This window comes from Notamacropus eugenii, chromosome 7 (genome assembly GCF_028372415.1).
Source record: "Notamacropus eugenii isolate mMacEug1 chromosome 7, mMacEug1.pri_v2, whole genome shotgun sequence".
In the NCBI taxonomy this organism is placed as follows: Eukaryota; Metazoa; Chordata; class Mammalia; order Diprotodontia; family Macropodidae; genus Notamacropus; species Notamacropus eugenii.
The window spans coordinates 144,913,445-144,937,477 of NC_092878.1; the positions used below are offsets into that span (position 1 = coordinate 144,913,445).

General features: G+C 37.5%; 1 protein-coding gene across 8 annotated transcripts in view; it reads right to left on the bottom strand.

Moving 5' to 3' along the window:
- WDFY3 (WD repeat and FYVE domain containing 3) overlaps positions 1–24,033 on the bottom strand; it is a 324,335-nt gene that overhangs the window by 206,772 nt on the left and 93,530 nt on the right. For all 8 annotated transcript variants that reach the window (XM_072622967.1, XM_072622964.1, XM_072622965.1 and 5 more), the window contains exons 3-5: positions 23,786–23,909; positions 5,311–5,420; positions 1,938–2,099 (exon numbers count right to left, since the gene is read on the bottom strand). In XM_072622967.1, the coding sequence (XP_072479068.1) occupies positions 1,938–2,099; positions 5,311–5,420; positions 23,786–23,909 (396 nt within the window). The remainder of the gene's footprint in view (positions 1–1,937; positions 2,100–5,310; positions 5,421–23,785; positions 23,910–24,033) is intronic.

Below are 24,033 nucleotides of genomic sequence, written 5' to 3' on the forward strand. Positions count from 1 at the left end.
ATCGGGCTGAGATAGTCAGGATACAACTGTTTCATAGAAAGTCACTTAAAACCCTGTGCTTTATTTTTCCTTTGGATAACATGATCTCATGCCTTAGTATTCCGTAATCTATATATAGAAATGATGTAAGCAATAAAGTAAACATAGGTAAATGAATTTTTGAAGTACTCTGATCATCTTGGTGATGAGTTCTGGGAATTTTCATATGTTGACAAAAGTCAGAAATAAATTTCTAAATTGAGAGATACTTTTCATTACAAGAGCTATGAGGAAACTTGCCCTTCTCCTGCCTGGTGAATGTAGAGTTTTATCTCGTAGCAAGCAAGCTGAGGGGTAACAGAACATAAAAGACAGAATCCACATGTCATAGATAAGCATGAGAGAAAATAAGAGAATTAACGGATAATGTTAAATGGCAGTTAAGTAAGTGAGTGTGCAGAGGATCCAGAGACAGGAAATTAATGAGTACAGAGAATGCACCATGTACACACACATGCACAAGGAGGGTACAGAGTTCCTTAAATATATCCATATACTTCCGTTGTTATTCAGCCGTGTCAGAGATACTGACGCGTTTGACCATGTCCTTCTCCGGCTCATTTGACAGATAAAGAAATGGAAGGAAACAAGGTTAAGTGACTTGCCCAGGGTCACACAGCCAATAAGTGTCTGAGGCCAGATTTGAACTCAGGTCCTCCTGACTCCAGGCCTGGTACGCTATCCACCACACCACCTAGCTGCCCTACTGGGAGAAGATAACTGTCATTACTTTTAATTATCTTAAGCTTAGAAATATGAACTATCTTGGCCTTACTCAAATCATTTATTGTAAATCACACCGGTTTTTTAGGTGAATTAAAACCATTTCTATAATATTTTGTCTGAATGCAGCATAAATAGAATGAAATTGTGATGGACAACAAGTCTTCTGTGTACAGAAACTACTGCAAAGATATTTCAATGTTAGCAGAGCAGTAACTGCTCAACATAAGAAAGTTATCTGTCACAAAATACAAAGGTGAGAAACACTCACCTGTCACCAAAAACATCCTTGAAATGACAAATAATTATCCCTAAAGTACCACTTGACTCTTGGAGAAATTATAAAAATGATCCTTCACTTATCTGGCAGTAAACAAAATCAAATGTAACACTGAAGGAAGAACCTCGCCCATGGGATCAGGAGACCTGTTTCCTAAGCCCAACACAGCCACCAATTCATAAGAGCTGTGGTCTAAAAGTTTATTTGTCACTTCCTTGGAAATTAGTTATTTTCTCACATAGAATAATGAATAAGAACAGCTGAAATTTCCACAGCCCTTTAATCTCAGGTGATCCTCACAACAACTTTGTGAGGTATCATTACAGGTATTATTATATTCATTTTACAAATAAGAAAACTAAAGCTCCAAGACACAGGTTAGTACGTTTTTCAAATGAGCACATGGCATAGAGTTGGAAGGGACAGCCAACAGCATGGATGGACAGACTGCAGAACCAAGATGAAAAAAGATCTTGATGGACCAGAACAGGCTAAACTGAACAGGATAAACGTAATGGAGATAAATGTTTTACACACCTGAATTCAACAAACTCACGTCATAAACCCAGGATGGGAGAGACTTGATTAGAGAGCAGTTTGCCAGGGGAGAAAACCTAGACATTTAAGTGGATTGCAAGCTCAATACGAGTCAACAGTGATAGGACAGCCAAAAAACTCCCACAATCTTCAGTTACATGAAGAGATTTGGGAGTAAGGACATCACAGTCCTGTTACCCTCTGCTCCCATCAGACAACACCTGGAACACTGTCTTTGGGTCTGGCCACTACACTTCAGAAAGGGCACTGAGCTCACCCCACCCCATTTGCTTCAAAGCATGCCAACTCACCAGTAACAGGACCAGAACCCAAACTAGTAGACTGGCATTCTACCTACCTGGACAAAGACTTTCTGGAGAAGTCCTCGGCGCTCAGCCAGAGGTAGCTCATTCTGTGCACCTCCAACTACCTCAGGCACATGTGGGAGGTCAAAAAATAGATAGAGACATTTAACCAGTGTGGAAGGCACTGACATAGTGGTCATGCAGTCTACAGTTTTCTGGAAAACAAATCCAAACAAATCCAAACATTATGCCGTTGAACAAACTGTAATACTACTCGAAATGTAACTACAAAACATATAATTTGAAGTAACATCATTTTAAGGATTGCAAAGATAAAAAATATATTAAGACAAAATATTTCATTTCCAAACTTATATGACTTCTTTAAATATTATAATATTAAGATTCTTCTGAAACTCCACAGAATTTCGGGGCTGGGTGGGTGGGGAACTTACAGCTTTGAGGCCACATGTGTCCTTCTACATCCTTAAGTGCAGCCTTCTGACTGAATCCAAATTTTACAGAACAAATCCTTTAATTAATATTATTATTATTTTATTAGATTCTAAAACATTCTTAGCCCTTTGGGGATAATCTCACCTTTGGCATTCCAAACATAAGAATCTATTCTTCTTTTTACATTTCCAAGTCTTACGAAAAACTAAATGATGGTTTTAGGTTTCATTTTATCACCTTACCATTAATTCTTAATTATCACCCTCCAGTAATTCTGGGTGTGGAGTTTGTTACTAGACCTAGGATCCTAACACTAATTTGAATACTGATAATCTAAAATTGTTCACAATTCTACCTTGATATCTTTTTAAGATATAAACTTTCACATAGTTTCCTACACAGAACATCAGTTTATTGTTTGGTTTTTTTTTTTTTTTAGTAAATATTTAAACTGTAGAGAAATGGATGGAATGGAAACAGGGGAAGAGAATTTAGAGTCCAAGGGCCGAGGTTCCAATTCCAGGTCTGCCACATGCTCCCTGCCTGTGATCTGGACAAGTTACTTCACCTTCCTGGGCTGGAGTTTTCTAATCTGGGTTAGATGATCTTAGGGGTCCCTTATAGCTTCCAGGTCCTACTGATTTATAGTTAAGTGACATTCGACTGGCAAGATTACAGGTGAATGAATGGATCAGGGTTAAAATTCTGTCTGAAATTCTAAAATTCACCTACCATTATCATTTTCTAACTCAAATAATTCCGATCCTTTTAACTGTTTCAAATTTATGGTTTTCATGAAGCATGAGGATAGAATTTGTTAATTAATCAACTAGCATTTAATAAGTGTCTACCATGTGCCAGACTGAATGAATAAAAAAATTAAAAAAAAAAAACTTTTACTATATGCCAAACACTGTGAAGCAAAGGGAGATACAAGGGAAAATCAAGAAAGTCCCTCCTTTCAGGGAGCTCACATCTGAAGTGAAGGGCAAAATAGATTGTTGGGTTCATCCTTCATTGCCGAAGAAGACTGTGCCATACAGAGAAATGATGACACCACTTGCACTTGACTGTTTTGAGTGAGGGAGGGCTGTGCAGGTCACCAATCTCACTTCTCCTCCACAGCCATCTGAATCCAGTGACCAGATATTCATCAGGATGACTGGAGATGGCCCAGGCACTGGGAGACCTTGGGTCCTTCGGGCCAAGGTCTTTGTAGGTACTCACTTAGGGTGAGGTAATGCCCATTCATTGAATAGGCCTGTTTAAGAAGTAGCCAGGGCATGGCCCCTTTAATGAGGTCAAGAAAAGCAAAGACATCAGGCTGAGAGGAAAACAGCAACAGTTACTATTGATAATCACTCTAAAACTAGGCGGGTCCAGAAGAGCCCTTAGGCAGGGGTCTATTGGCATCCCAGCTTCAGAGTGCAGTAGGTTTAAGGTTTTTGGAAAAGGACAAGAAAGTCCCTGCTCTCAGGGACCTCACATCTGAAGTGAAGGGCAAAATAGATAGCGTGGATGGAAAGGCACATTGGTCCTAAAGAGTACAGAGCCGTGGCACTACAAGACCTGGAGGCCTGAAAGGCAGAGCAATAGGATATAGGATAGGGCCCAGTGGCCCTTAGGCATGGTGCCTGATGTTTCTTAGGCTGGAAGGACTATGATTGGTCAGTCAAACATTTGTTAAGGGACACAAAAAGAGGCAAAAGACGGCCCCTGCTCATCAGAGTGTCCAGCGATGTCTGCCCCACAGCCAAGGCAATAACTATGGTGAAGGGATTGGGATAGGAAAGGGGCTGGGTGTCAGGGAAATCACTCTCCATAACCAGGTCAGCACCAGCTTCTGCTGCCACCTGGATGAGAGGAGGAGCAGGTGGGGATAGGGTCTGGTTGATTCTGCCCTCTAGGAGGATCTACTTATATGTAAGTACATAAGTATGTACTTATATACAATGTACCCCATTGAGGTAGGCTTCTTGGGTGTGGGAATTGCTTCATTTTAGCTTTCTATCTCCAGTGCTTAGTACAATAGCTAGAACACAGAAGGTGCTTAATGAAAGCAAGATGCTCACTGACTTTGCTTTTAAAGTTTCTCATGACCTAGCCTCAACCTATCTTTCTAGCTTTTTCCTGTGTTACTCTTATGCCAAGCCTCCTTGCTCTTCCTCACACAGAACACTCCATTTTCCTTCTCTGCACCTTTGCCTTGACTCCCCATACATGCACTTCCTTCTTTTCTTTGTGTTTCAGAACCTGAGTAAAACTAAGGGTTCTAGGTAAGAGATATTCCTAATGCAAAACCATTTATTTAGAGAGGTAAATTGGATTAACTTCACCCTCCGGTGATAAAGTGGTAAGAGAATTAGCTTTGCTATCAGAAGACCTGGTTCAAATCCAATCTCTGATACTTACGACTTGTATCCTGGGGCAAACAAGTCAACATCCCTGGGCCTCAGTTTCCTAATCTGTAAAATGAGAGGGGTGAACTAGATAGTGTCTGAGATCTCTTCCAGCTGTAAATCTGTGAGGCTATGATCTAGTCACAGAAGGCAATTTTTTTATTTGATAAGCAAATGGTCAAAATCATTAGAACACTAATGGATTCCTATAAAACATGACCATATCAAACACTTTTAAAGTAATATGTATTTTTAAAGTTCCAAAAGGAATATTTAGAATCACGAAACTACAGTTTCAGGAAAAACACTGATATAACTTTTTTTCTCCTTAAGAAGAATGCCAAAGTGATTCAGTGTAAATGTCAGAGTGATTTAGTGTTCCTTCTCTCATCACTGTAAAAAGTTTTAAAATAGAAAAGCACTTTTTCAAGACTAAAGTCTTCATTTATGCATGCATTAAAATAAGGGATCAAAGAAACATGTGTTTGAAAAGAACTCTAAAACTTAACTTAAAATTTAACAAAAACACAAAGTTGCGTTTGGTCACCAAGACACAAAAGGTAAAACTAACCTGCCCAGAGGATGCTAACAAATTAATGGTCGTCAGAAGCATCCAACCTCTGCTGGCTTCTTCACTCTGGTTGATTTCCAGGAACTGGACTATGGCACGACTTGCCGCCTCTAGTGAAACACAATAAGGACAATCAGGCAAGAAGGCAGCACAAAAAGGACAGATGAGAACAAGAATGTGGCTTTCATTGACTGTGAACAGACAAGCTGCCCCACACAGGGGGAAAAGGCATAGGGGAAACAGGACAGGGCAGTGTCAATTTCATGATTTCAAGTGGATTACAATCTTTTAGAGGCAAATGGCTCTAAATTAATTAAATGTGCAGAGAGCACATAGGATAAAGTGCTAAAAGTGTTAAGTAAAAACCAGAAATGTCACAAGAGTCCAAGAATGACAGACAACACAGTCAAAGAAATAGAAACTGTTGTGCAGAGATGGATTTTGATTGAAGCTTGAAGGATAAGGCAGGTTTGGGGTCTGCAGAGATTTGTGAAAGATGAAATAAACTGGAGGAGATAAATACAGGCCTGGTGCATACTTGCTGGAATGCCAAGGAACACTAATAAGATTTCCCCGACTGTCCAGCATTATCTGGGGCAATCTCTCACGGTACATCAGCTCCTTCCCCTGTTGTCTACAAACTTGCTCAGGAAGTTCCCCTACCGTTCCAGGAAAAGGTAAAGAAAAAGGAAAAAGAAGCCCTTCCCTCAATAGTATACAGTTTTTCCAGCTGATGCAATTTGGTGTGTGATGAGTAAAAAAGGCTGTAGGAAAGAATGCTACAAGCCTGTCCTTCTAGTTCAAGGTGGCACAAAAAAGACTGCCAGAAAGCTGAAGTTCTTAGTGGGAAAAAAGCCACATCAGGCAGAAGGTGTAGCATGCAAACAGCCTGGAAGCACAGAAAGGGGAAATGTCAGAGCAGTACCCACACAGAGTAGACACACAGCAGGATGTGAGGCCCCCAAGGAGCAGGACCAGACTAGTGCCTGTGCTATAGGAGGGACAGGTCCAGACTAGCAAACTGAAAGCCCACACCAAGACCACAGCAAATATAAAAGGGAGGGGGGTCGGGGGGAGGTCAGAACAGTACCCAAGCAGCTCACACCCAGCCACAGCAGGTAACAGGGCAAGACAATTGAAAGGCAGCCCAGTCTAGAGCCACAGCAGGAGATTAAGCCAAGGCAGTACCTTGGAAGCACAGGGAGAAAAATTTAAATTAAAATGTACAATTTCAATTATATAAAATTAAAACTTTTTGCACAAATAAATCTAACTAATAAAACTGAAATGGAAACAGATACATTGGGGGGGGGGGGAGAAGTCTTTGCAGCAAGTGTCTCAGATAAGATTCATTTCCAAGATATCCACTGATCATTTCCTTCAAGAAACTCTACATTGAGAACACCTGGAAATGTTATAATCAAAATTCAGAACTTCCAAGTCATAGAAAAAAAATCATTTGAGTGCAAAGCACAGTGCCTGATGCATCATAAGTAGGTCTGGAGAAATGCTAGCTGACTGACAAGCAGCTGAAAAAGAAAGAACCAGGACTCAGGAAATAAGGATCAGAGAAGATTTTACTGCAACTATTATAAAGGAAAGATTATCCTGGATAGACCATGCCAAAGGACAAAAGAAACAGGCTTTCAAACCAAGAATAACTTATCCTACACAAATGATGGATACAAATGGACCTTTCAGAGACAGAGGACTTTCAAGCATTCTTGATGAAAAGAGAAGAAATAAACAGAACTTTGGTTGGTGGTAGGTTATTCTGGGTTTATTCTTTTCTATTTCTCCCTCCCATAATTGCACCCATCTCCCCCAATTTAATAATTCAAAACAAAAAGCCAGCCCTCACAACAAATGCATGTCGTCCAGCAAAGCAAACTCCCACATTTGCTATGTCCAAAACGCATGTCTCCTTCTGGACTCTAAGTCTATCCCTTCTCCTGGAGGAGGAGGAGGAGGGAGGGAGCTTGGTAGTACACTGGATAGCATGTGGGACCTAAGTCTGAATCCTGACTCAGGCACTACTGGTCAAATCAGTTCCACACGAAAAATGCTTTGAAAACCTTGAAGCACCACAAAAGCGCTGGCTGTTCACCGTTACTGTTATCATTCAGTCCTCTGGCACAGTGGATGATCACTGCATTAATCAGAGTTCTCAGGCCTTTCACAGTTAGTTTTCTCTCTAATGTTCTCATTGTGTAAATTGTTTTCCTGGTATTTCTCGCTTAACTTTGCATCTGTTCAGGCCTTCCCAGTTTCCTCTGAAACTGTATATTTAGTAATCTCTGATGACAAAATAATATTCCATTATATTCACATATGATGCTTTTTTTAGGCATTCCCCAAGAGGTAACCTTCCTCTTTAGCTTCCTATCTGGGGCTTCTCTGAAAAGAGCTGATAGAAATATTTTTGTACAGATAGGTCCTTTTCTTTCTCTGCTCTCTGGAGGTATAAGCTTACTAGTAGTAGGACAACTGAGCTGAAAGATATACATAGTTCAGTAACTCTGGGAGACAAACTACTTTTACAAAACAGCTAGTCCAACTCCCAGCTCCAAATGGGGCATTAATATGCCTCTTTTCCCACAGCCTCTCCAGTACTGGGAACCTGAGATTTACTTTCATTTGCCTTTCTCCCTTTATTAGTGATTTAGAGCATTTTTCATATGGTGATTGAGAGTTTGAAAACTGCCTGCTCACTTAGTTATTAAGGAATGGCTGTCAGTCTTATAAACCAAGATCAGTTCTGTGTATATGAAGGTATCTCTATATGATATGAAACTTTTTTCAGAAGACTTTTCCCCCAATTATTTGGTTCACTTCTAATTTTTACTACATTAAACAGTCAGTAATTAAGCATTTACTAAGTGCCTACCACACATCAGGAACTGTAAGTGTCAAGGACACAAAGGAAAAATCTCATCCATTTGTACAAAAAAAATTAACTCTATATGATCAAAATTGTCCACTTTATTTTCAGTGGTGTTATTACGTATTTAGTGAGGAACTCTTCCCCCATCCACAGACCTGAGAGATAATTTTTTCCTTGCACAGTGCTTCTATTGAGCACACAAGGAAGTGAGATCTTTGGTTTGGGGAACAATGAGCTACTGCGTTAGCTGGCTTCTGCTGCGTGCCTAACTTGTTTCACTATACTGCTTACCAAATCATTTTTAATAATTACTGCTTGGCAGTACAGCTTCAGGTCTGATACTGAGTGACCCTCTTTCTTGCCATTCTTTTTTCATTAGTACTCTTTAGATTATTGACCTTTTCTTCCTCCAGATGAATTTCATTATTTCTTCTGACTCCACAAAAAATTCCCTGATAGTTGGATTGGTGTCACACTTACATTAATCAAATTAGTAAATTAATTCAGGCGGTATGGTCGTCTTCATGATACTGCCCACATTTAACTGAATAGACTCTTTAAAATATGCAAAGGGCAGACAAGAGAAGCCTAGAAGAGGAAAACACATCTGACAACAGGAAGGGGTTCAATGATGCTCAAGTACTTCTAGTCTAATAGAGGGAGAAGAGGAAAATGTCCCAGAGAGTAAAGCAAGACAAAAAGAGGGCCAGTGTGTGGTTTTTTTTTTCCTTGCTTTGTTGACTTTAAAGGAGATAAAAGAGAAAGGAATAGACTATGAAAGAACGTAGAATTGAATGGCTACTGACTGTGAAACCTAAAAAATATATTTTATTTTCTCCCTCCATTTCTTTGTGGGGAGATTTTATAATAAATATTTAAAATTTCCTTAAAAAAAAAAAAAGAAAGTAGAAAAAAAGAGAAAGTCACATCTTATTTCTCCTTTCTAAAATACTTCATAAAAAGAAAATATAAATACAAGGGGGAGGGAGGATACAGTAAGTCAATATCTCCCCAACCTTACTATCTGTCTCTCTCTCTCTGTCTCTCTGTCTCTGTCTCTCTCTCTCCCTCTGTCCCTGTCTCTCTTTCTCATGCGCACACACACATGCATAAAAAATTCTAATGAAAAAAATTAGGTATTAGTCTAGGAGAAAAACCACAACTCACATTCACATATTGCTTTAGATTAACATCATGAAGAAATTGAATTGATCCTGTCATTTTACCACTGATTCCATTCTGCAACTGACCCTATCCTGTATTACGCTGCTGCCCCTTCTTGCATGACAGCTCAAGCCACATTTCTTTGTTTCGTTGACTGTGAGCTAAGTTTAGAAGTTCAGTTCTGTTCTTGGCTCAAAGAAATGTGTTATCCTTGAGGGGTGCAGGTGGACATGAGGGAATCTGGTCACTGTCCCCAATATTATAAGTAAACTCAAACAATTAACATTTCAGTTTCTCTTATGAGTTACTTCAAAGAAAAACTTGTTCTCCCTCATACTTTCAGATCCTGAAAAATTCCATAACATCTATTTGCTACCTCTGCAGATCCACAAGCTGAATGAATTGGTATTTCCACAAGATGTACTGCCCATCTTTGCCTATCTTTGCACAATTAAGGAGGGTCTTATCTCCTTCCTAGAAGTAAGGAAGTCTGTTTTCCCTGGTCCACTATCAATAACCCCAGGGTATAAATGGATCCCATAAATCAATCAAGCATTCCTCAAGAAGGAGAGGGGTCTTTGCTAGTCTACTCTCCTTGATGCAACCAATCGTGTTGTCCTCATCCCATGATGCTGCCAGCCCTGTAACCAACTGCATTCTCTTCCCTACTTACTCAGCTCTGTTCTTTGTTCCCCTGTACTTCCTTTCCAAAACTATGTGAAGGCTACTAAGCCCCACCTCACGCATGGTTTTTGATCATTGAGAGGCCACTGACACATACTGACTGCTAGTCTAGCTAATAAACTGATCATACTGAGGCCACAGTATTTCAGTTTACCTTAACTTTCAAATGGAACAACTCTCTTGTTTTATATTATACTCAGAATGACCTGGTAAGGTCTGTTCTGTTATTATCCCCATTTCACAGAGGAAGAAATTTAAATTCGGGAAGATCAAGTGATCTGCAAAGGGTCTATGGGAAAAGGTTATGTTACTGTGTAGACCTAGTCTTACATGGCTGAGAAACCAGACCTGTTACTGAGACCAGATAATGGTGTCAGAAGCAAGGTCCCTAATGGTCAACCAAAGAGGTGTAATTGACCTAGACAGGATCATTCTTTAAGGCAAGAACCAAGCGACTCACTGAGGGTTCAGCCAAACACAACCTTGTTCCTTCATTTAAACTCCACATTGACATGGAAAATTATTTGGCTCAAGGTTAGAACTAGCTTAGCCACCCTATGAGTAGTCCACTTGGATTGACCAACCAAGAGTTCTGCAAGACAAATCTATTGTCTGGTAATTCTGCAGTGCACTCCTGTGTGTGTGTCTCTCTCTCAAGTTCCTCCCCTTCAGGCTCCCTCCCCTGCTCTCCTTCTTCACCATTAGAAATGAACCAGATATCTGGGATAGGTCAAAATAAACAGGGTTGGAGACTGAATGTTTGTAGCCCAAGAGTAGAAAATCTGACTTTTTCTCCCTCTCTATCCTCCCTACAAGCTTCTCAGGAAAACCTTTGTCTTGCGTCTTGTCTGAAGCCATCTACAGATTCTGCCACCTTGGAAGATTTCTAACAAAAAAAAAATGCAACCCATCAAAAGACTGTTGCAAAATACTGCAGCCAGAGTTTAGAATTCTGGGGAAGGTTAATTAAGTTTCATAATTGAAACAGTTCTCCCAGTTTTCTGTAACCTGATGCTAAACTCTCCATCTCGGTAAGCAGGGACTTCCATTTCAGACCTTCAGCAAGAAATAAGGTTTCAGAAAGAACTAAAAATAAAAAACCCCAGCAACATATTTTCTGTCTGTGATTTCAGTCGTAGTAAGGTTGGGGTTACTGAGATAAAGTTAGACAAGTAAAGAAAGAAAAATTTTTAACTGGTTCACAGAAATGTATGACATAATAAACTAATTAGACTAAATCTGTAACTGAAATATATAATATCTTTCCTGTAAATTTCCAAATTATGGCTTAAGGATTTTTATAAGTGTTAGCATATTTTGAGAAGAGGAGAATGTGAGGTTGCCACTGTAAATCTTTAGAAGAGAGCTAAATAAAACCAGAGGGTTCTATAATATGAGGTATTAGCAATTAATGACCCTTGGGAAAATGTAGGTTTGGAATGATATATCATGTGACTGTAAATTCACATTTGGGTTGTTTGTCCTAAATTAAATTATAATATGGTGCCATCTAAAATAAGATAACCGCGATGTTTGACCCTCTATAAGTTGATCAGACATTAGTGAAAAAATACTTAATATCTGGGATAAAGGTGATATGTTCAGAAACTGCATGAAAATTAAAAGTATAATTACTTTATACTGCTCTTATGAATGCAATAAATAATGTCAAATTGATAAATGGATGAAGTGGTTTTCTATGTAAGATGATTCAGACATGAATTTAACCAAACTGATGTGATTTGACAGGCAAAAAGTTTTGTGGTATGTTTTTAAAATCCATAATATAGTTTATGTTATTGTTGCCTCCTAATTTTTCTTGCACTATGAATTTTGGGAAAATCATTGAATAAAAAATGCTGTTAATCTGAAAATTCATACCTGTAGAGTGATAAAATTATATCATTGAAAAAGTAATTCCCCATCTGATAAAGGCTGTTATTCTTATATGTATGATCCCTATATAACGTATAACTTACAGACACTTGGGGGGAGTAGGTCACCCCTTTTTTTTAGCTCTCCCCTCAGCTAGATGACTTAGTAAACTTCTTTCTAAATTATTTTAGTTCTAGGTTTTGTCCTCTGCCACACCAGGTCACACAACTATCTATAGGGGTATATGGCTTGTTCAGGGGTCTATCCCCTAATCAAGGCTGTAACCAATACTTATTAAATGTCAATGAGGATAAGTAATCATATGTACTTTCAGCTTCACTCTATGTGAACTCACAATAACCCCCAGACAACAAAAATCTCTAAACTTGAAATATGACACTTTTAATCAGCTCAGTGAGTAATGACATACTCACAAAAATACATTCCGATGAGTTTTCTCATATTTCAGTTCACATTAGAGAGAATATAAAAATAATGTTCAACATTTGCTGGAAAATAGCTAATATAAGAGCCTGTCACTGAATACTAAAATAGTTTTAAGTTCGTTTTATTTAATAGCAGTATTATAAATAATGACAACTAGGTTTTTGCACTTTTACCACCTCTATTACTCATGACAAAAAGAAGCGTGGGCAGATATTCAAGAGTCAGTTCAGCCAACATTTATACAACACCTACTATTCCGAAGACACTCAACTTGAGGAAAGGTCCACAGAAGATGAAGTATTTATTCTTAGGAAAATGGGACATCAATATAAATAAGAAAATAAAAACGAGCTTCAAGGAGGGAGGGAGCACATAGCTGGAAAGATCAAGGAACACATCATGGGTAGGTGGCATCTAAAGAGGGCCTTAGAAAAGGTTTTCTAAAGATATAATTGGAGGGATGCATAGCGTTCAAGTCTTAGAAACATGTTTAAGGATCCTAAGTAAAAAAAGAAAAAAAAGAAACTAATGCAATAATTAGTACTATTAAAAGTAGCAGTATACCAAAAATTTTTTTTCATATATATAATGTTCTACAAAACATCTTAAAAATTAGGGGGCCCAATAAACTCAATATTCAAACATATAAATGTCATTGTTGAGTCTTTTCAGTTGTGTCCAGCTCTTCATGGCACCATTCGCAGTTTTCTTGGCAGAAATACTGGAGTGGTTGGCCATTTCCTTCTCCAGCTCATTTCAGAGATGAGGAATTAAGGCAAACACGGTTAAGTGAGTTGCCCAGGGTCAAAAGAGTCTGGGGCCACATTTGAACTCAGGAAGATGAGTCTTCCTGACTCTAGGCCCATACTCTATCCAGTGTACCACCCAGCTACCCAAATATATAAATATTAACATATATGAATATTAATATTATATAATAAATGTTAATATATAAATATATGTAAATATTAACATAAAATTTCTAATAGTACCTTTCACTTTAATTATAAATTTTTTAAATAAAAAATAACATATTCAACATAAGGACAGAAGAAATCTAAAAATATGATGCGATAGTAACCAACTACACTACTGACTTTCAAGCCTTAATTTTCAGGATGCAATGAAGTACAGTCAAAATGAGCATACAGAAGTGTAATTAAATAATGCTTAATGCTTTCAGCGAAACTTATTACTCTTTTGAAAACAATTAGAAGTCAATTTTTAAAAATAACTTCTCCCCCCCAAAAAAGGATTCAAAAGCTTTTAATAATAAACATTTACTAAAAATTTTATTTTGTAATAACCCTTTACCATTTTCAGAATTTGTACTTTAGGATTAAAATCTAAGCTCATCCAGTACTATTATGCTTATTTTATAAATAAACTTGAGGTCTTCAGAGATCCACCGACACAGCAGGTTAGTGAAAAGCCAGGATTATAGCTCCCATGCTCCAGGCTAGCCTCCAGTGACATGCTACCTTTCATTTCATAATACAAAACCACACCTTTGAAATTAAATTACCTGAGGGTGTTATGACTTTGATATCCTTGGAGCACTTCTGGGTATATGGTTCTTCTGTTTAAAAAAAAATAAGTCTGTTGTCTAAATGCAGATTCACTACTTCTGCCACAAGATGCTGCTACTGCATGGACACTGCAGGAGTGCTATGGTTATCACTGCTCCACTGTTGTATAGACTATTGAGTAGTACTATCAAGAAGGGATTTATCCGCTGGCTAGTGGGGGTGACACCAAACATCCAGCTGAATCAATAACAGGGTGAAGGCGCTATCACTCTGGGGAACTGTGACACCTTCATGCTATCAGCAGAAGAGATGCTACCTGGAAGCTCCTCACTTCCTCTATGAGGGAGGATGATAGAGATGATCTAGAAAGTCCTTTCTACTTCTAAACCTCATGAAAGTCTGAGCTATAAATTACATATTATAAGACCATAGAAATATAGCTTTCTCCCTAGGAGTTGTAAGTTGCTGCATAATTTGATATTGAAATTTCAATCAAATCTGAAGTTTGAAAGAAGGGTAAGGAATAGGGCCATCAGGTTCAAAGATATTCAGGGGACAAATTGGGGAATTCCACATTTCAATATATTTTATGCTTTTGTTCAAAAGAAAAATTAAAGAGAGTTTACCACCAATTATTACTTACCATATAGTATATTCTCTTTTATTTACAGATAGTTGCCAGGGCATTATTTATAGATTTCAGATAAGTAAACATTGGGTCTCTACTAAGTAATGTTACAGTCCATATAAACAGATTTGCTATAAGCAGGAAGACTGAGCAGTATGCAAAAATAGAGATCCCCAATATAAGGGTGACTTCTGAAAAATACATCATTCTATAATCAGGCAGATGAATATATTTCATCAGCTCTTAATAACTGTATAATAATTAACAATGTACAGTCCACACAATTATACTGACTAGTATCTTTTAGTAAAATAATAAAGCTGCTAAAATCCAGGAATACAAGAAACAATTCAGCTAAACTACATTCATGCTGTTTTGTTATGAAAAGTTACAGGAACAGGTACAAAAGTACATCTAGAGATCAACCTAGTCTATACCAATTTGCCCAACTATTTCCTCTCCATTGAAACCATCATTCTAGTGCCTGCGTTATAACTTAAATCAAAAGGAAAGAGAAAATAACAGAAAATAGGGAGCTCCCACTCATAGTACAAAGGGATTTAGGCAGGCTAATGTAACTATGAGGAGATATCCTTATTAATTAAGTTACAAAGATGATACAACTCTGTAGCATTTGTCATAGCTACAACCTCCCTCCCATCAAATTTTTTGTAGTCCACTTGGTACCTTCGTCAACACTTTAAAGCCACTAGTTATTAGAAGACCTTTTCTTTGCTCATATGCACTAATAAGGTCTTCTTTTATAACTCTGTGTACAACCTTGAAACAAATCATTTTTTGAATCTCCCTTGACTAGGTGTTCACTGCTATAAAAAAAAAAGTTTGCAACAAATTGGACTTTAAGGTAGAAATAGGCCATCCCTTATAAATAACTTGAAAGAAATTATTTATCCACTGCTTGTGGACTGTTAACAGTATTTCTCACCTCAACTCAGAGCTAGGGAACTTTGATTGATTGATACATACTCCCTCAAACATTCTAACCTCAATAATTCCTCAACTTACTCATATACATGGTTTTAAATCTCTTTGGACATAATTCCAGATTGCCCTCCAAAATGGTTGGATCAGCTCACAATTCCACCAACAGTGTGTTAGTGTCCCAGCTTTACCACATCCCTTCCAACATTTTTTATTCCCCCTATCATTTTAGCCAATCTGATAGATGTGAGATGATATCTCTAAATTGTTTTAATTGGCATTTCTCTAATCAATAATGATTTAGAGTATGTTTTCATATGAGTTTATGATTACATAGCATTGATTTCTTCATCTAAAAACTGCCTGTTTATGGCTTTTCTAACCATTTGTCAATTGGGGAATAATTTATATTTTTACAAATTTGACACAGCTGTCTATATAACTGAGATATGAGACCTTTATTCAAGAAAGAGTCTATAAAAATTGTTTCCCCAGTTATCTGCTTTCCTTCTAAATTTGGCTATTTTGGTTCTATTTGTACCAAAAACCTTTTTAATTTAAGGTAATCAAAATGATCGATTTAATATCTCACAATGTTCCCTCTCTTATTTATTCATAAATTCTTCTATCCATAAGTCTGATAGATAATATGCTCCATGTTCTTCTAATTTTCTTATGATATCTCCCTTTATGTCTAGGTCATGTATCCATTTCAATCTTATCTTGGTAAACAATTTAAGATATTACCTATATCTAGTTTTTGCCAGTCTGTTTTCTACTTTTCCCAACAATTTTTACCAAACAGTGAATTCTTATCCCAAAAGCATAATCTTTATATCTGTCAAGCACAAAGTTATTATAATCACTTACAACTGTGCACTGTATGTCTACTCTGTTCCACTAATTCACCTTACTATTTCTTGGCAAGTACCAAATAGTTTTGATAATTATTACCTTATAATATAGTTTAGATATGGTGCTACCAGACCTCCTCCCTTTACGTTCTTCTTTCACTAACTTCTTTGATATTCTTGATCTTTTGCTTTTCCAAATGAATTGTATCATTTTTATTTATTATTTCTCTAGCTCAATTTTTGGTAATTTAATTCGAATAAAAGTAAGTAGATTAGGTATAAATGTCATTTTTACTAAATTGGCTCTTCCCACCCACGAACAATTACTATATCACCAATTATTTAAATCTGACTTTATTTATATAAAAAAGTGTTTCATAATTATGTTCATGCATCCTGGGTTTGTCTAGGCAGGAATACTCTCATATGTTTTATGCTATCTGTGGTTATTTTAAGTAACTCTTATTGAAGGCTGTTGTTGGCAATTTATAGAAATGCTGATGATTTATGTGGGTTTATTTTATATCCTGCTACTTTGCTAAAACTGTTGTTTCAACTAGTTTTTTAGTTGAATCTCTAGGATTTTCAAAGTATAGCATCACATCATCTGCAAACAGAGATAGCTGAATTACTTCATTGTCCATTCTGATTCCTTCAATTTCTTTTTTCTTATTGCTAAGCTGTTGCTATTTCTAAAAAAATACTAAGTAATACTGGTAATAATGGGCATCCTTGTTTTAATTCTGATCTTATAAATAATGCTTGCTGATGGCTTTACATAAATACTTCTTATTATTATGGAAAAATATATTTATACCTGTGCTTTCATGTGTTCATAGAAATGAATGTTGCATTTTGTCAAAAGCTTTTTCTGCATCCATTGGTATAATCATATGGTTTTTTGTTACTTTTACCACTGATATAATCAATTATGTTCATTGCTTTCCTTAAATTAAACCATCCTTCTATTCCTCGCACAAATCCCACAGTCATAACGTACAATCTTTGTAATGTATCACTGCAGTCTCTTAGCTAGTATTTTATTTAAGGATTTTTTCCATCCAGAGTCATTAGTGAAATCAGTCTGTAATTTCTCTGCTTTTGCTCTTCCCGTTCATACATCAGCACTATTGCTTATAGCATTTTCTCCTTGACCTGAGAGCTCTTAGCTATGACGCTCCTGTGAGTTTTCATCTTGGGATGTCTTTCAGGTGATGATCGGTGGATTTTTTTCAACTTCTACTTTACCTTCTCATTCTAAAACCTCAGGACAATTTTCCTTAATAATTTTTTGAAGTCTAGTGTCCAGACTCTTTTTTTTTTAAATCATAACTTTCTTATCTCTCTTCAAACTGTTCTGCAGGTCAGCAGTTTTTCTAACGAGATATTTCATATTCTCTTTTACTTTTTCATTATTTGATTTTGTTTTACTATTTCTTGATACCTTATGAAGTCATTAGCTTCCTCTTCCTCTATTATAATTTTTAAGGACTTATTTTCTTCAGTAAGGTGTTGGATTTCTTTTTCCAGCTGGATGACTTCCTTTTCATAATTTCCTTGATTTTCTTGAATTACTGTTATTTTTCTCCCTATTTTCCCCCAACCTCTTATTTGATTTTTAAAGTCCTTTTAACGTATTTCCATTTAAACTTTGTGACCATTTTACCTTTCTCTTTAAAGGTTTAAAAGTAGCTGTTTTGAAGTCCCTATCTTCTGAGTTTGAACCCTGATTTTCTCTATTACCACAGCAGTGCAGTTGTCTACGTCTATGTCTCTCTCTCTCTCTCTCTGCCGTTAACTTTATGTAAGTATCGGGCTCTCATCAAGAGGTGAGGGAGATAACATCTTAGGCTTTGAGGATTTTGTGGTGGTGTTTTCTGAGCTTTATACTGGGACCTTTGAAGTCTTGGCTCTTCCAGTGTTCTATAATCCAAGGCCAGGTGTCACCGCTCCTCCAGCTCATACCTGGGTTCATGAGTAACCTCAGGTCCTCCTCTCTTCCTTTGGCCAGCAAACAGGGTTACCACAAACACTCTTATTCCCTAAGGTTCTTCCAATGGCTGCAATCTTCAGCTCACACCTCTGCCTTGAAAACAAAAGCAGGGACTCTGCTCTCCTGCGAGTGACCACAACCAGCAAGCTCCCCAAGCCTCTGTGACTGTGTATTTGCTCTTCTCCTTACCCACAGCCACAGCTTGGGACCATGTCTGTTCAGTTCACGTGTCCAGTGCCAGCCAGTAGAGGGCCCTGCAATCTACCCCCCATCAGCCACCTTACTCCCCCTACTCCCACCTGAAACCCCACACTGACCCTTCAGGGAGTTTCATGTCTGAAGCTGACACAGCTGCCCCTCAAGGCTTTTTGTGGAGGTATCTGAGGGAGGAATCTGCACTTCAGTCAGTCCAGATGACCATCTCAAGAGGTCAGGTCTTTCCTAACATCCTCCCAAGTTGTCTTAGGCTACGCAACTGCTTTACCTCAACTCTGAGTTATTTCTGTCACTCTAGAATTCACTTTAAGGCACTATTTTAAATTATTTGGGAAAGCCAGGTAATTTCCTGCCTTATTCTGCCAGCTTCCCAGAATCCTTCTCCATTCTACTTCTTGACATTGGATTTGGTGTTAGGTCTGGGCACTGGGCACTTCTTGGGAAAATGTCCAGGCTCAGCTCCATCCTCTAGCATCCCTGTACTGCTTTCACAGCTCAGGATTGGGACCTGAAAGTTGCAGTGCTCCCAGAGTGATGTGATTTGGGGCAGAGTATGCTCAATATCATCCTGGTCTGAGATCTTGCTCAGTTCAAGTTCTTGACTCAGGTTTGGGTCTGTTGGTTTATTCCTGGCTGGAAGTTTCAGTAGACTGATGTTGGATTCAACCACTATTAACCTGCTGAAGGATCTGAAGTGCAGAGCCAAGTGAACTGCATGCTGGCTCTCCTTTGGTCTGGGTTTCCTGCCTGATTAGATCACTACAAGCTTTCCAGGCTAGAGGCTAAAACCAACTCCCTATTCTGCTCCTAGGGCAGAATCACACATTGTTTTTGCTTCTGAACTTCTTCCTCATTAGGTGCACAGGTAGGGCCCACAACTACAACTGCTCCTTTCCTCCAACTACAGCACCACTGGCCAGACCCCATCCTCCTTGTCCACAGACCTCTCTCTGTCTCCCTAAGCCAACCAGAACTGGAAAAATGATTCAATTATTTTTTCTTGGATCCTCTCAGCAGAAATTAGTCTGGGGGAGCTATGAAGACATTTGTGGAAAAAGAGGTGGAGGGAACCAGGGCTATGCTTCTTCCAGCTACTCTGCAAATCTTCCAGTTCACTCACCTGTCAAAGTGATCTTACACACACACTCAATAAATTCTGGTGGTTCCCTAGCAACTCCAGGATAAAAAAAAAAAATCCTGTTTGGCATTCAGAGTCCTTCATAACCTGCCCCACCACATACATTCTCGGTCTCCTCACACCACCAAACACCCAGTGGCAATGGTCTCCTTGTTCTCTCACAAGACACTCCATCTCTGGGCTCCTGACTTCTACAGGAAGTCTTTCCTAGTGCCTTCCCACTGTTGATTACTGCTGGTTAGATTATCTCTAATCTGTACTTCACACATCTTTCTTGGACATAGTTGTTTAACTTTTTCTACCTCTGTCCCCTTTTCATATTTCAGAAGGAGTTGCGTGGCCTGCAGGCATGCGTCATGTAAGTGTGCAAGTTGTGTTCAGAATCAAGGCTGCATGAAATTTGCTTGACGCTATGCAACAGGGGCAAGCACTGCCAGAAACAAACTGGATTCATCATGCACTTGATCTTTAATTAATTTTCGGTCATTGTGTGTTCAGAAACGTGTTACTGTTGTCAAATTTTCTGCAACCCCAAATAGGGTCACAAGCAGCAGTTTAAGCAGCTTTGGTTTAGACTGTGAGCTCCTTGGGTGAAGGGATGGTTGTCTGTCTTTCTTAGTATCTACTTTGTATCCCAGCACAGTGCCTAGCACACAGTAGGAGATTAAAAAATAGTTATTCACTGATCAACAGTGGAAGAAATATGATGAGTGGACCTGTTGAGGGCACTTAGGACCTTAGACATCCTTACTCCAAACTCCCCTCTACAGACAAAGAAACTAGCACCGAATACCATGAAATAATTTGTCCACACTCACAGTGCTAGCCAGTAGTAGAAGGTGAGCACTCATATCTGACTTTCTGTGACTCCCACTTAGGGTTTTCTTAAAAAGCATGCTGGAGTGGTTTCTCATTTCCTTCTCCAACTCATTTTACAGATTGAGGAACTGAAGCAAATAGGGTTAAGTGACTTGCTCAGGGTCACACAGTTAGTAAGTATCTGAGGCCAGATTTGAATTTAAGAAGGGGAGTCTTCCTGATTCCACTCTATCCACTGTGCCACCTCGCTGCCTCAAAAATTAAAGTAATACACTATTATCACTCAGATCTTGAAATAGGGCAGGATAAGGAAGGATGTACTCCTACTTTATTTCAGGACAGTCTGAAATCATCTTTTCACTGGACTTGCCAAAAAACTTTCTGTGATTATACTCAGTTTAGATCTGTGACCATCTCAATTTTTCCTTCCCTCATTTAAAATATACTTATAAATAAGAAGAAAATTATCCAGTTCTCTAAAGTTGATTTATTTGTTTTCTTTCTTCCAGAACTCAACAAAGAAATAAAACAGGCGGCCTCTCTAGACTTTACATGAGGACAATGTGATTGTCCAAGGTGAAAATAAAAGAACCATCAATCTCCTCTCTCTGTGATCTAATAACTAAAGTTTTACTTGGGTGTGCTGATTAGCTTTTCTATCCTCTGTGTTCATGAATTTAAAAACAAGAATTATATGTAGGATGTAGTGAATTTTTCATTAGAGCAAGAATCTGCATATTTTGACAGAATTCATTCTTTCTCACTCTCAGTCAGCAAACACAGTAATAGTTTTTGTCTTATCCCAGATTGTCATCTTTGTTCTGAATTAACCCACTTCATCTAAATATTGGTATTTTTGCCTTTCTGGTTTCCTGGATCATGATGGCAGAAATCCCACCTTCTCTCTGGTCTATTGAATTCCACCAGAAACTGATTTAATGTAATGTATGCTCACTACACATTCAGAAAACATTCATCTTAATCACCACTTTGGCCTTCCATCTTCTTTAGACAACCTTAATGCACACTGGTTAATGCATATTTACCTATATAAACATACATACTAACATATAGAGGTGCACATATATGTTCATATCCATAAGTATCTAGCAATACTACACATTATACATACACATACCTACACACAGGCATGTTAAATCAGTTCTGTTATAAAGCACATTTCAAAAATAAGAATTTGTTACAAGATTGTTACAATCAAGCTTCAGCACAATTTTTTCCTTGAGAAAGACTGAGAATGTAAGAAGCTACGCCACTTTACAAAAACTCGAATACACTCCGATGCCCACTTCCACAAACATATTTCATGTTTTGGTCAAGGTGAAGTGCCATATTTACTGTGTATCTTCTTGTGCTGGAGGAAGCTGTGGGCAGGTCTGCACCACTCCCACCCCATCTGTTATGGTCTATGAAGCCTTGGGAGGAAACCTAGCTTACAGTTATTGTAGTATTTATGTATTTCTTAACCATATAACATTTATAAAAACTGTGCTACCATTTTTATGAGTTCCTATCTTTTTTTTAATGTTTCACTAAAGTTTTGAATGTTGTGTCTCTAACCTCATTTTCCCCATAAGCTCTGTGGTTTTTATTTTGTAACACTGCATAGAGCAGTATTTGGGGGAAACACATTCACATTAGAACAGAACTGCCTGTAGAGATAGATAGATGGGTAGGTAGGTAGGTAGATAGATAGATAGATAGATATGCAGATAGATACATACACATACATATAAATATGTGTGTGAATATCTATATATACATACATACATATATATATACACATATGGATATGGGCATATACACACACATACATACGGTGCACAGATATTTGTATTTGTATCCCCAGTGACTAGTATGTTGTCTGGCACCTAATAAGCATTTAATAAATGCCCAGTAATTAATTACATAGACAAAATACACTTGACAAAATACAAATAGTAAGTAAATCTGAAAAAACTTGCCAGTGAAGAAAACCAAGACAATATTCTCTTTGCCTCAAAGGTAAAGACATAAATTAATCAAATTTAGTTCATTTCTTATGATAAAGTGAGACACAAGAGCAGCTCCTACAGTTATAACCTAATGTTTACATCATCTGAACCACAGACTAACTTAATTGAACCTAATATAATATATAGTATAACCTAATAACATAACATAATATAATTCAGAAAAAGAGTATTTCTTCTAGCCAGGTAGACACATTCGGCTGTGTACTACATATGATTGGAGAGGCAAGAAATCACCTAAAATTGGATGATAGTTCAATTACAAAGAAAGCTAGAAGAAGAAAAAAACACTCAAATTTATGTGACGTGAAGAAAATTTACCTTGATCTTTAATAAAAACAAACATATCAACAAAGAGGAAAAAGTCAAAAGGCCAAAAGAATTTCCAATTTGCCCAGAAGGTTAGAAGTTGCCACAGTAAATTAAGGATATGCTGCTTTTGACTATATACAAATAATATTAATAAAAACTTGCCATGTGCTCCTTTGGGAAAGGAACATTCCCCTTCCATTCCTGTCTTTTATTCTCAGCCACTCACAAGTACAGTGCAAAGCATGTATAACGTATATTTAATAAATGCTTATTCATTCCTTTATGTAAGTACCTGATAAACCATATGTTACTTATATCAGTAATATGAGACACTTCCTAATATCCTTCCTAAAGGGAAATAACCAAACCCTGAATAAAAGAATATCTTGTAATAATTTTCAAAGGTAGCAACCAACATCTAAAAATCTATAAAATGATCTTGTATAGTCACAATTTTATAGGGGTTCTTAAGGCAGAAATAAAACAATTCTTATTTGATAGTTACCCTTCTCCTCAGTTTATTTAGTTAGTTAGCAAGTACAGTTAGCAGCAACGTTATTAATGGGTAAGATGGGGAAATTCAAGAAAGCAAATTCTGAAGGTGAGAAGAGAAAACTAGTCAGAGATACCCAAGAGTCACAATGGCAGCATGTCAAGTAGAACCACAAACAATCAAGATAATAGAAGTGAAAGGAGACCTATTTTTTTTTAATCCTTGGTCTATAGGCACATAATAAAAAGCTAAGTTCACTTAATATGATAAAACTTAGCATTAATATTAGTTTGCTATTTGATTCATTAATATTTGATAAAGGGAGCAAAGACTGAGGATTTAGAAAAATACTGTTAACTAAAATTATCTGGCAAATATTCATTCATTTTATCTCAATACTTTTTACAGAGAATAATAAACTTTCATTCATTTATATAACCCAATTAATCTGCGTTGATTTATGATACCTGTGGATTTATTTGATGCTCGCCTTCGAATTTCAGTTACCATTAGACGTGAAACTTGGGTTGTAAACTGGAGAAGATCAGAAAACTTTTCTGTCATTGTATTTGGTGGAGCATTTCCAAAAACCTGCAAATAAGAAAACACGATTTTAAATAAAACAGCTCTCTCTACTGCATTTATTTTTGCATATATCTTATAAAGCACAACACAAAAAACAGAAAATATACTTATAATAGATCAAAATAGGAGT